Source organism: Hypanus sabinus, chromosome X1 (assembly GCF_030144855.1).
Source record: "Hypanus sabinus isolate sHypSab1 chromosome X1, sHypSab1.hap1, whole genome shotgun sequence".
Taxonomy (NCBI): Eukaryota; Metazoa; Chordata; class Chondrichthyes; order Myliobatiformes; family Dasyatidae; genus Hypanus; species Hypanus sabinus.
This window is the reverse complement of record NC_082738.1, coordinates 44767365-44780704: the sequence shown is the minus strand read 5'-3', so window position 1 is coordinate 44780704 and position 13340 is coordinate 44767365. Positions and strand designations below refer to the sequence as shown.

General features: G+C 38.8%; 2 protein-coding genes across 4 annotated transcripts in view; one reads left to right on the top strand and one right to left on the bottom strand.

The window, feature by feature from the left end:
• nbr1a (NBR1 autophagy cargo receptor a) overlaps positions 1-9110 on the bottom strand; it is a 54224-nt gene extending 45114 nt beyond the window's left edge. For 2 of the 3 annotated variants that reach the window (XM_059956521.1, XM_059956522.1), the window contains exons 1-5: positions 8663-9108; positions 4558-4620; positions 3650-3668; positions 2561-2583; positions 851-1066 (exon numbers count right to left, since the gene is read on the bottom strand). In XM_059956521.1, the coding sequence (XP_059812504.1) occupies positions 851-1066; positions 2561-2583; positions 3650-3668; positions 4558-4620; positions 8663-8764 (423 nt within the window). In that variant the 5' untranslated portion in view covers positions 8765-9108. Of the gene's footprint in view, positions 1-850; positions 1067-2560; positions 2584-3649; positions 3669-4557; positions 4621-8662 lie in introns of all 3 variants that reach the window. The other variant, XM_059956523.1, reaches the window with a different exon arrangement.
• A 245-nt stretch (positions 9111-9355) lies between these two features.
• LOC132385006 (breast cancer type 1 susceptibility protein homolog) overlaps positions 9356-13340 on the top strand; it is a 92333-nt gene continuing 88348 nt past the window's right edge. The window contains exons 1-2 of the mRNA XM_059956732.1: positions 9356-9542; positions 11437-11537. Of these exons, the coding sequence (XP_059812715.1) occupies positions 11458-11537 (80 nt within the window). The 5' untranslated portion in view covers positions 9356-9542; positions 11437-11457. The remainder of the gene's footprint in view (positions 9543-11436; positions 11538-13340) is intronic.

Here is a 13340-nt window from a genome sequence, read left to right as displayed (position 1 = left end):
CAGTTCTGGTCACCTCACTACAGGAAGGATGTGGAAGCCATAGAAAGGGTGCAGAGATTTACAAGGATGTTGCCTGGATTGGGGAGCATGCCTTATGAGAATAGGTTGAGTGAATTCGGCCTCTTCTCCTTGGAGCGACAGAGGATGAGAGGTGACCTGACAGAGGTGTATAAGATGATGAGAGGCATTGATCGTGTGGATAGTCAGAGGCTTTTTCCCAGGGCTGAAATGATTGTCACAAGAGGATACAAGTTTAAGGTACTGGGGAGTAGGTACAGAGGAGATATTAGGGGTAATTTTTTTTCTCAGAGTGGTAAGTGGGTGGAATGGGCTGCCAGTAATGGTGGTGGAGCTGGATACGATAAGGTCTTTTAAGAGGCTTTTACATAGGTACATGGAGCTTAGTAAAATAGAGGGCTATAGGTAAGCCTAGTAATTTCTGAGGTAAGGACATGTTTGGCACAACTCTGTGGGCTAAAGGGCCTGTATTGTGCTGTAGGCTTTCTATGTTTCTATGAGATGGGTAGAAAAGGCCTGTCTCTGTGCTGTATAACTATGACTTTATAAATAGGGATGTGAAGAAACGTAACAATTTCAGCACAGCCACGAAAAAGTCCTTTAGACACAGGAGATTTTGCAGATGTTGGAAGTCTTGAGCAAAACACAAAATGCTGGAGGTACGCAGCAGCTACAGCAGCATACAAGAGGATAAACAATCAACTTTTCCGGCTGAAACAAAGGGTCTTGGCCTAAAACATCGACTGTTTATTCCCCTCCATAGATACTACCTGACCTGATGAGTTGTTCCAGCATTTTAGAATAATTTTCTTTTATATATGAAAACAATTACCTTATTTTTAGGTTCCTGCGAAACCTTCATCTCAGGGCCAACAACCTTAGCTAATTGGGAATGATGCTTCATTTCTTTTTTTTTAGCTTTCTTATTCTGAGATCCCTTCAACTCGATATTTTCAAATGTTCTCTTTGAAGTATGGTTTTCCATTTTATCCTTTAGGTTTATTTCATAAGCATTCATTTGAATCTGCTTTCCTTGTTTAATTGCACTCTGCAAAAGGATAAAACAACAAACATAGATATCACATTATACCGAAAGCAACATAATTAAACAGAACGATTTATTACCAAACATCATTCACTTCCATTTTTAAAAGCTACTGTCGAATAAAAGCCAGCTAACAATATATTTTGCAAGGTTTACTAAACTATGATAGCAAAACAGGCTGGAAAGTTCAAGTTACAATTTGTAGATTCACAGAGTATTAATAGAACAAAGAAAGGAAAATGCCTTCATTATCTTATTTGTCGAAGACTTAATTCTAATCATATCTCATATCTATGAATTCTGGGTTAGCTTAGCAAGCTAATGATGTGTACAAGTGACAGCCTTGTTCACAAGAGAGCAGGAACAAATACAAATAATTAATTAGCATCTTCAAATGTCTCAACGTGCTTCAATGGACATTGTCAAACAAAAATCTGAGAATGACCCATGCAGGATGACATTTAGACAGGCAAAAATGGACAAGTTTTAAAGAGCATTTCAAAAGCTTGAAGGAGGTAGAGAATCAGGAATAAAACCCTGGAGTTCAGGGCTGAACAGTTAAAGGGATGACAGTCAGTGAGCATATCATTAATATCAAGGGTTTAAGTATTGGAGTATAGATATCCAAAATATTAGGGAGGGGCAATAGAAGGAAAGTCAGTACAAGGGTAAGAATCTTAAAATAGAACAGTTGCTCTAATGAGAAACTAATTTGTATATATTAGAAGAGGAACAATGCATGAATGGATACTAGTGAGAGGGAGATCACGGACAACTGGGTTACAAATGTTTATACAAAGTAAAAAGCAGGAGACAGCCACATCAGTGGTTCTATAGTCAGTGGAAGTAGAATGCTTTGATGATACTGCAAATGTGGTGAACTAACTATTTTACAGTCAAAGGCAACACAATCATTTAGAACTTGATTTGTTTAGCCCCAAGAATTCTCAGAGGTAAATCGAGTTAATAGTTGGTCTGAAGCAAATAGTGAAAAAATCCTTTGATTAACAAAAAAAAATTCATGTTCATCTATCATTTTATGTCAGACAAGCAGTTTGACAAAAATTGGAAGCAACAGCATGGCCAAGACTGGTGTTGCTGGAGATGAATTAGTTATCAGTGTACGTGTGAAAATCCAACGGCTTTTTCTTCATATGTTGCTGCGTACAGACAAGCCACAGAGAAACAGGACAGCTAAGGTAAGGATGTGGAAGTAAAATGAGAAGCTTAAGCAGCCAATTCTCTGACAATGACCGTAAGAAATTATTCATTACACTTCATTACTTATACATATTAAATGAATGAAACATGAATTGGTGAATTTACTGATATAATCGATTACAAGTAATCAAATCACAGATAGAACATGAATGTAATATTTATCAGTGCAGTATTTTCCTTATCTAAAAGGAAATGAAAGTGCTTAGTAATGTGGAAAATTAAGCCAATTAAAACTAAATACCAGGGCTATCTTAAATTAGAATTAACTGTAATTACCTTTATAAATTCTTCATATTCCTCTGTGAAAGAGAAAATGAAAACAAAACGATCAAACAGAAAATGGCAAGAATAAAACCAAAATGTCTAATGTAAACCTTATTCACTACAACTACATAACTAAGCCAAATTTAAAAAGTTAATGGTGTGATTTTGTTTCTATCTTCAAAAGTTATTTAAGCACTGAAGAGTCTTTGAGCTGGCCAAGATGTGATCCTGGGTTGCAAAGCCAACCAATGTTTTGGGGGGGGGGGGGGGGGAAAGAGAGACAATGCATGCATGCATGTTGGAGCCTATCTATGAGTTGGGCATTCATAACTGAAGACAGCCTGTACCATTCTCTTGAAATTAGATATGTCAAAAACCTTTGATGAAACGTATAGGGAGACATCTCAAGAGTTTTACCAAAGTTCCAACACAAACACTTATTTTGTGCATACTAAAGATTTCACCTTCTTGAGACTTCTTAATGGGAAAAGATGGGAAAGTTCTTGTTGGCCTATTGAAAGAAAACAAGTAGGGGAGCAAACCAGCACTGGTATCTCTGTATCACAGTACCAAAGTGTCGAGGAGGACAGGTTAGGGGGTGTTTACCTTCACTGCAAGTGCAGGATTTACCCCATCAGGAGGGTATCTAAAAACCTATGTGTCTATCCTCCTGTAAACCAATGCCATGTCTTGGTCAGCACACTGCACATCTCCAGTGAAATTTGGGAGTGCAAAACCCATGTATATATTGCTTTGCAAAAAATAACACTGATCAATGATAAGCATTAAATCTACAGGTGTCAGTTTTAAACACATTAACAACTTAAAGTTGCAATAATCAGCAGCTGGGGACCCAAACTGTGCATGGCTTAATAACACAGGATTCTTTTAGTAGCATAGACTTCTCGTGATGTTTCTTGTGGAAACAATTGCAACATTCATAAAATTAAACACCGTCTTGACACAGATAACTTTTTTCCTCACTTTTCAAGTACACAAGTTTGAGGCCAAGTACAATCAACATGAAATTAAAAAGTATACCCTAATTCATAAACAACACATTTCCTTTTTTTAACAAGTATGATTCATATGCCTACCTACCTGCACTGTTAATAGACACCTGCAAAAGAAAAAAACTCATGAAACAAAATATACCTTAAGAACAAAATTCTAAAATATAAAGTGAACACATACATAGCCTTCGGAGCCTGTGGTTATGAAGTTAATATTTCACTATTTAATCACGTCACTAGGAACAAAACATTCCATTCTTTCAGAACTCATCACAAGAACCTCTGATCAAAGTTACTGAAAAAACGGCACATGCATCTCTGCCAAATTAGTTTTGAAGAAATTCCAAGAATTTAGTTGCAGATTGGCAAGATCTCTAGTGTCCACATGAACAGTGCTCGAGTTTAGCTAGATGACCTTGAAAGACCCCTGGCATGCATCTATTTTATAGATTCACAACCATCCAATCTCTCAGCTTTAGCTGGACCTTCCAAATGACTTATTCCAAAAATTCCCATTAACAAACCAGCCTGCCCAGTCATTCATCTCTCATTCCCTGCAGTACTAGCTCCATTATCAGATCACTGAATCTATCAGCAATTCAGCATGGTTTAAACGTACACTCAGTACGAATACTCATTGGTTAATCACTAAAGCAACAGATCAGCAAAAGTTTATCTCAATGCTGTTTACTAACTCCAAGCAGCACAACTAAACAAAAAATTAATCTTTCAAAAAATTTACATGTTAAATTACAAAGTTAATTGTGCTTAACTATGAATGCTCCCCCCAATTAAGAACTAAGTTAAATTTATTCAATCTGTACAAAGTACTTCACTGATTTACCCTAACTTATTTTTTGCTACTTATCTATTTAATACTGTTTTTCTATTACTGCCTTGTTTTATCTAATTGCCTGAGAGGAAGCCAAATAGCATTTCATTGTACCTATGTATAATGACAATAAAGATCATTCAATTCAACATCACAGGACTCACCTCTTCGTTATCTTCATCAAAGTACTTTATTTGAACATTGTTGAGATCAAACGAAACTTTTACCTGAAAAAAGCATTATTTTAAAAGTTATTGAACCTGTCAACCAAAGTAATGTACATAAGTGCTTAACTTTTGACAAATTCACCTTATCAACAGACGTGTACTGTTGGATTTACAAGACACCATTTAGCTGGACTTGTTACTCGTATTTCAAATTAAGATCCAAAAATCATCTTAGGCAAAAATGATTAGAGAGGAAGAAAAACAAAACTTTGCTTCCAGATTATTGGATCTTTAGTATTAAATTCAACCCTGTAACGTGAAGGGCTTAAACACTACACCACATGGAATAACTCCAAATATCCTTATTTTTAGCTAGGCAATCAGTTCTCTTTACTTTGTCCATGAAGAATGCAAATGAAGTCACAGAATACAGAAGGTCAAATCTGTACTATGGCTAATAGGCAACAGGTGTTCTTGAGGGATCTTAATATGGCCTAAGATAAGTCAGCATTTTCATTCTGCCCCCGTCAGTGAGGGCAAACCTTCCTCAAGTTACTTTATTAACGACAGCTTTCTGTGTTGATACTGTTTAACAACTGTTTAACCCACATTTCTTCTCTGCAGTATACTGTATGGGCCACAGTGATCACAACATATGAATACTGGAAGTCCAGTATTCATTCTGCTCCCCATTGAATCCCCAGAGGCATTGACCTACAAACTTCAGAATTACATTTTATCAATGATTTACTAGCAAACTAATTAATAAGATATTGACTATAAAGGATCTGCTTTATTTGAACAGACAAAGTCCAGCATGGTCCAGAAACTATCATATATATATGCCCACAGTTGAGATTTGTAAACTTTATTAACATTTATAAAGTGCACATTTGAATCAACTAAAACAACTCCACCACCTTCAACAGGACCCCACCACTCAGCACATCTTTCTCTCCCTACCCCTCTCAGCTTTTCTCAGGGATCGTTCCCTCCGTGACTACCTGGTCCACACGTCCCTCCCCACAGAACTCCCACCCAGCACTTATCCCTGTAAGCGCAAATGCTACACCTGTCCCCACACCTCCCCCCTTACCACCATTCCAGGTCCCAGACAGTCCTTCCAGGTGAGGCAACACTTCACCTGCGAGTCTGCTGGAGTCGTCTATTGCATCCGGTGCTCTCGGTGCGGCCTCCTCTACATCGGCGAGACCCGATGCAGAATGGGGGACCGCTTCGTTGAGCACCTCCACTCCATCTGCCACAACAAACAGGATCTCCCGGTTGCCACCCACTTCAACTCTGCCTCTCATTTCCATCCAGATATGTCCATACATGGCCTCCTGTACTGCCATGATGAGGCCAAACTCAGGTTGGAGGAGCAACAACTCATCTACCGTCTGGGTAGCCTCCAGCCTGGTGGTATGAACATTGAATTCTCCAATTTCCGGTAATTCCCTCTCCCTTCCCCTTCCCCTATCCTAGGTCCCTCTCTACCTCTCTCCCCTTTCAACTTTCTGCTCCTTTACCTCTACAGTTCTTTCATGCTTATCCCCTCCCCCCTTTATCCTTCCTCTGATTGGTTTTCCACCTGGCGCCTCTAGCCCTTCCCCCTCCCCTATCTCTATTACTGGGCTTCGGCCCTCTCATCCCCCCATTCCTGATGAAGGGTCTCAGCTCGAAACGTTGGCTACTCTTTTCTCACGGATGCTGCCTGACCTGCTGAGTTCTTCCAGCATCGTGTATATATTCTAAAACAATTCCCACTGCCCAATCAAGACCAAATACAAAATTATTTTTGATGAATAGACTAAATTGATCATAGAAAACTTATAACCATCTTGTATGACACACTGAAAGCATTCTCACTTTGGAACCAGAAAGTTTATCAATATCCATTTTGGGATTTGCACTATTAATTAAGGCCAAATGTTCTCAGTCTTTCATATGCCACGTAGTCTTGCTTCTAATTGTTCAAATTTCTTAAAATCGTCTTATGTCAACCTGATCATTGAGCTGTTACTGACATTGTAATAACACCATGTCTGTTCAATACTATCACATAATCACTAGCACTAAAAATAGATGGCCCAGCATTTGCAGACCTTGCTTTGGACAAGCTCCCTAGTTCATCAGTGACACTTCAAAAATGCTGCACTCGAGTGACTGGATTGCTCAAAGATCAGGAATGACATTAAATAACACAGGATGGGAGAAGATGCTAGAAAAACATTTTATAAGTGAAAGAATTACTATCTTTCTTTAAATTATTTCAAATTTTAGAATTCTCTTCCTGATAGCACACCTGACCATATTCAGAAATTCAACCATTTACCACAAGGATGGAACAAATATTAGATTATTGGGGATTTTTCTATACCATAACTCTTGCATTTCTTTAGTCTCAGACAGCTCCCTATGTTTATGCAACTACAGTAAGGAACAGAATGCTTCATCATTTAGAGCCCAAACTTAATTGTTGCCCAAGGAAACAATACTTTAAATAGACAGATCTTTCTAAAATAAACACATTTAAATTATCACCCCCCCCCCCATGTTTCATGAATGTGAGGAAGATGGAGAGATACGGATAGTGTGTAGGTGTGGGGGGGGGGGGAGGATTCCTTTTTTTGAGGGGGGTGTTGATTTACTTTTTAGCTGGTTCAGCACAACATCGTGGCCCAAAGGGTCCTTTCCTGTGCTGTACAAAGTTCAAAGTGAAAGACTAGACTCAGCACTATATCCAACTGAACAGGAAACAGGGTCAAGTAAACTGTAACAACTCAAGAAAAAGAAATCTGAACTTTGTAAAGCCAAGGCTAAGCAAGATCTGAAAATTTTTTCCCCAGATTCTCAACATTTAACAATAGCAACAGAAAGATGGCTGGGGAACTTAAAACCGTCCTAACATTGTAATTCCATATGCTAGAACAATATAGCTGGGATAATGACACTTCACTGATGGAAACTATATTTAAATTTGCGAAGTTTATTAACTACCACTGAATAGGTTGTTTGACCTGATTTTAAACTGAAAGGCAAAGCTAGCTTCCATTATATAACTTACATAAAAATGCCAGGCTCTAGATTGTCCCCCTTTTAGCTCTAAAATCCTACAAGGAAGAATGGCTTTATCAAGCTCCTCAGCCATCATTCTGCTGCTTTCCTTTCCCTCTTAGCTACTGAATAAGTGAACAGGAGAAAATAAAACTTAATCAACAGAGCTATAGCCCAAATGGACATGTGGCAGAACAGACGTGGCAAAAAGACATTTAAAACAGAAAAATGCAAAGTAGGAAGAAGCAATATAAAATACAGAACAAAATTCTAAATATGTCTCAACATATCTTTATCAGACATTGTTTCAACCATAACTACCATAAGAATGTAGAAAACATCTACTACAATAATTCTCAGCATGTTAACTTGATAGACTAGGAAGTTGGGATTGTTTCCCTTGATCAGCAAAATTTGAGGAGATCTGGAAAAAAAAGTAATTTGGATCAGGACAGACTATACAGAAAAAAGCAATTTTTATTGGTGGCAAGGTCAAGAACGAAAGGGCATACAACGAAGGTGAATGACAAAAGCGCAAAAAGTCAAATGAGGGAAAATAATGCAGTAAATAATTATCGATAATGGTGTAAATTGATTCAAAAGTAGCATTCATGGGGAAATAGATTTGTATTTGAAAGGGGAAAAACGGAGAGCTAAAGAGAGGGCGAAGTACTAAATTGAGCTTGATTAATCATTCCTACAAGCAAACGATAAGAACGCGAAGTGTCGTTATCTTTAAGTGATTTTGTGACAACATTAAAACTCCTACAACAGAAAGAAAAATACTTGGACAAGTACAGAAAAACATTTCAGATTAAATTAACACAAAAACAATTCAATCGTCACAACAAAAGACTATATCGAAAACACAATGTCTAGTTACAACGAGACTTCGCAGTCCATAAACATACAGAACAAACAATCAACGGAGTATTGATTTCCTTGAACTGGGAGGCTGCGATTCGGCTCTCAAACAACCCAAGACATAAAAATACAGGGCTACGGAGCTGGGCCTGTGGCCAAAGCCTTGCCTCCTCGCACTCACCATATCTTCCAGGTCCGCCCATGTCGTCTTCACCGAGTCGCACGTCAGGAAAGTTTGCGTCTCTCCGCCACAGGTCACACACAATTTAATCTGTTCTTCCATTGTGCGCTCAAACACACACAAGACCGACCCGTGAGTTTATTCGCGGCGACTGAACCGTCAACCTCGGCGGAGACGATCAAACCTCAACCACCTTCTCCACTGTTTACATCACACAAATAACGTCACACACCACGGGCCGAGGTAAACACAGCTTCTAACTGGTTGCCCTTGCATCACATGACCATCCTCCGGGTATTATAAAATAACATAATTAGTTTAAACTTTGATGACAAATCAACAAACGATACTAAATCACGAACAACTGGAACAGTGACTATGCAATGTGGTGTAACAGGAAAACTCCACCCACAATATTACAAATTTCATGTGAAAGCATGACCTTCCCGTGTTTAGTATACAATCGGAAACCAAGGCCGGTGTACGTAACTGCATCACGTGAAATTACCGGAACGCACGTGACGTGACGACAGCTTTTTTCGTCACGTGACTTGCATGCGCGCCGTATGTCTCGTGGCACGCAAGAAATGCGGGAAAACCAAAATATGGCGGAGCGGTTTGATTTTGAGTGAAGTCATCGCAGTCGTTTTTGGCTGGTGCGCATGGATTACATTTCACCCCATTTCTAAGAGCTGATTTTAAAAAAAATATATACGCAAAGTGTCCGTGACAGGCTGTGTGTCCGATGACGGATCTTGAGATTTGTCGTTAGTGCGGCTCGTGAGCACTGACATCAATTCTAGAAGTTTCAACCCGAGCTCCAGCTCCGGCGCCGACTGCTGTTGTGAGGCCCGTGGCCAAACACACTTAAGTAGAGAAAGTAAGGTGTTAAAATATAATAGTATGTGCTATCAAATATATTTTTAAATTGTTATGGGTTTCAACGAAACAATCTACGTGTTCTGTTCTTTTCCATTTAATTGTTCATGGTAAGTTGTGAGTTTTGTGTAGTTGGGAGGAAGGTCTAAGGCGTTGAAGTGTGGTGCTGTACAATTATATCGTACGACACTGATGCAGGTACTTGACCCAATAAAAAATTGTTAAATATCACAGGTTTACATGTCACAATTTAATGATGCTCCCTACTCTTCTTCTGGTGCATGAAACCTTTGTTTAAATGGTGAATTACATTAGAACTTTTTGTCAGCATTTTCCCTAATATTACCAATAGGCTAACAGCTCAGTTATTCTGTTCCTCTTTCCATCCTTTAGTGTGATCACATTTATTTCCAATCTGCAGGACCAATTACAGAGCGTCCACCATCTCTTATAGCCAATAAATAAATGCAGATACTAGACCTCTGAAATTAAAATAGGAAATCGTAGCTGGTATGGAAGTGTCCACAGATCATCTTTCAAAATTCAGAATCAGGTTTAATGTCACCAGCATATGTCTTGAAATTTGTTAACCCCCTAGCAACAGTTCAATGAAATACATGGTAAATGGGGGGGGGGGGGGAGAGAACTAAGTTTTATCTATAAAAATTTAGTTAAGTAGTGTAGATTATTAGGTGTTCATCAGCAGTATCATTAACTTGTAGAACTTTTTTAAAAATACCGTAGTTATTTTCTTCCATTCCTCATTCTCTAGAATTTCTGTCAGATTATCTCAATTTTTGAAGTTTATGTGCATTTATTTAATTCCATAGCCATTTTGGTAAATGATAAATATTGTCACATGTACTGAAATACAGTGGGGGAAAAAACCTTCGTGTTCTAGCCAAGCAAATCATTCCATAGATAAATCCATCCAGGTAGTGTAAAGGGGGGGGGGGGGGGAAGGGGAGAAATGAATGCAGAATATAGTGCTACAGTTAGAGTTGCAGTGGAAGAAGATCAAGTGGAAGGGCCTAGACTGAAATGCCAAGATTTCATATTTTGTGTATAGGTGGTCCATTTCAAGAGTCTTGTAACAGTGGGGTAGAAACCATCATTGAGCTTGGTGACACGTTCTCTAACTTTTGTATCTTCATAACTTTTATGAATTCTCCTATCTCTCTCCATAAGGGACCACATATGTGTTCACTAAGACTTTTTATATAGCTATAGAAGTGCTTGCAGTACATTTATTTTTCTTTGCCCGTTTACTCATTATATCTAGCCTTTAGTAATTTCGAGGTCTTTGAGTTCTGAAGTGCTCCTAATCCTTAGATGTACAGCTGTTTCTGGCAATCCTAAATCTCCTTGTATTCAATGCTATCTGCAATTTATTCTTTCAGCCATGGGTGGACCACTTTACATCTTTGGATCCTTTGCTTTAAGAATGTTTTTTCCCCCCAAATGCTAGCCTTTCCTGTCCAAAGACCATAGTTTCAGTTTGAGTAACACTGATTTTTAAAATAAACAAAATTTATTGTTGTTCTTTACCTAAATGCACCTTTACAATAATCTTATCAAAGGACCCTTTCTCATTACAAAAAAAATCTAAAATCTCCTTTTCTTTCATATATTCCTGAATGCGCTGACCTAAATCTGATCAGTTTTGGTTAGCAGCTGGCTACTTAATTCCTGTGTAAGATTACAGTCTAATTTTAACCACTATTTTTATTGTACTTTTAATTGTAAAGTTAGCCTTTCATGGTGGCTGAGCAGTTCAAATGGTAGAATGATAGCGAGCAATTTCTAAGTTTGTATATAAATGTTGATTGCTAAGATAATGTACCAAATATTGGATAAAGCAGAACTTATTCATTAATGCACACATTAATTTGCAGAGATCTACAAAATAAACAGAAATGTCTTCGTGCATGTCGGAAATTGAATACGTTCACAATGTTTTGACGCTAATGTTGAAGAATTTGGAATGTCCAATATGGTAAGTAGCAGAAATTGAATAATATCAACTTCTAACAACTTGGCATTCACTTGCGGAAGGTCTTTCCAGATGGTTGTTGTGGTATACCATGTGAATAGGCCTATACATGACATTTTCTTTCAATGTAATTTTAAAATGAATTTGGCCAATACTTGACAACTTTTATACTGCACATGATGTTGAATCATGTGGCATCCTTGATTTCAAGAAGTATTTTAGGGTTCAGATACAAAAGCAAAGAGTGGATGAAGATACAGGTAGTCCCCGAGTTACGAAAGCCCGACTTATGAACAATGCGTACTTACGAACTGAGGAAGGAGAGCACCATCGGCCATTTTAAATTGGATCGCGACGCCTTCTGCCATTTTAAGTCGTTACCATTGACACTGTGTTGAGTGTGTGACTTTGTGTTTGGCTTAAATTTTTCTTAGCAATATTCACCCTGACAGCACACCCCCACCCCCTCACCACCTTTTCTGGTGGCGCAGTGAGATTAGTGCCAGGCTCGAGAACGGAGGTTCCCGAGTTCAATCCAGTGACAGACCACAACTCGATGTCATTAAAAAAAGACACTGCCACCTTCAGTTTAAGTTCCCACGCGGAATATTGAGGAGGATCAAATATCCAAACCAGGGGTCGGCAACGTTTACCACTAAAAGAGCCAATATGGACCCATTTCCCACAGAAAAGAAAACACTGGGAGCCACAAAATGAAATAACACTGCATACAACGGGTTTTTTTTTGCCTTTATGCTATGTATAAACAAACTATAATGTGTTGCATTTTTGAAATTGATGAACTCCTGCAGAGAAAACGAAATTACATTTCTGCATGCAACAAAAACATTTTGAACTCCGAAAAAAAGACGTTGGGTTGAAGGTTACTCCATAGTTAGCCTACCTTGGATCGAGGAATTAAAAGAAAGCGCGCACTGGCGGGTGTCAGGCATTGGCAGTGGTGATGTATATTAATAGCGATAAAAAACACGTTGTAGCGCTACACGCAGCGCTAAAATAAAGACTGCAGTCAAAGGTAACTTTATTCGAACTAAACAGCCTTGCTTTTAAGCCTCCCTCAACCCGTCCCCGTGGGCGCGGATGCTCCAAAAGACACGTACTCACAAACCCCCGTAGGCTATCTCCCTTAGTCGGAACGGTGGCTAATTGTGAGCCGGTTCGGATGTGCCAGGAAACAGTGTCTCCGCAAAGTTTTCATATTGTACAAGATCACCATAATCTTCAAATTTCGAATTACATTTCAAAAGCTAACAAACCACGGGGAGCCGCATCACAGAGATCAAAGAGTCGCATGTGGCTCTGGAGCCGCAGGTTGCCGACCTCTGATCCAAACCCACACAGCCCCCATTTAACCTGTCTCAGTGCGGTGGACTTTAGGACCCGGGGAATTCAACGCAGTGGTCCTTAGGACCTAGAGGACCTCGGGAGCCGGCAGAGGTTCGGTCCCGCCACCTGCAGTGTTTCTGTTCCTTTGACGGGAAGCGATCACGATTGAAAATAAAGTGGAAATAATAAAGCATTTGGAAAGAGGTGAAATGTCATCAGTCATTGGAAAAGTGTTAGGCTACAGTTGGTCAACAATCAGAAATATTTTACTGGATAAAGTGAGAATAATGGAGCATGTGAAAGGCCCTGCCCCAATGAAAGCTACAATTATTACTAAGCAATGCAGTAGTTTAATTATTGGAATGCATACGTTTCTTAAGTGTTTTGTATGCATAGAAAGGTAAAATATCCACTAAGCCAAATGTTTGACTAATTGATGCTAAATAATACCAGATGTAC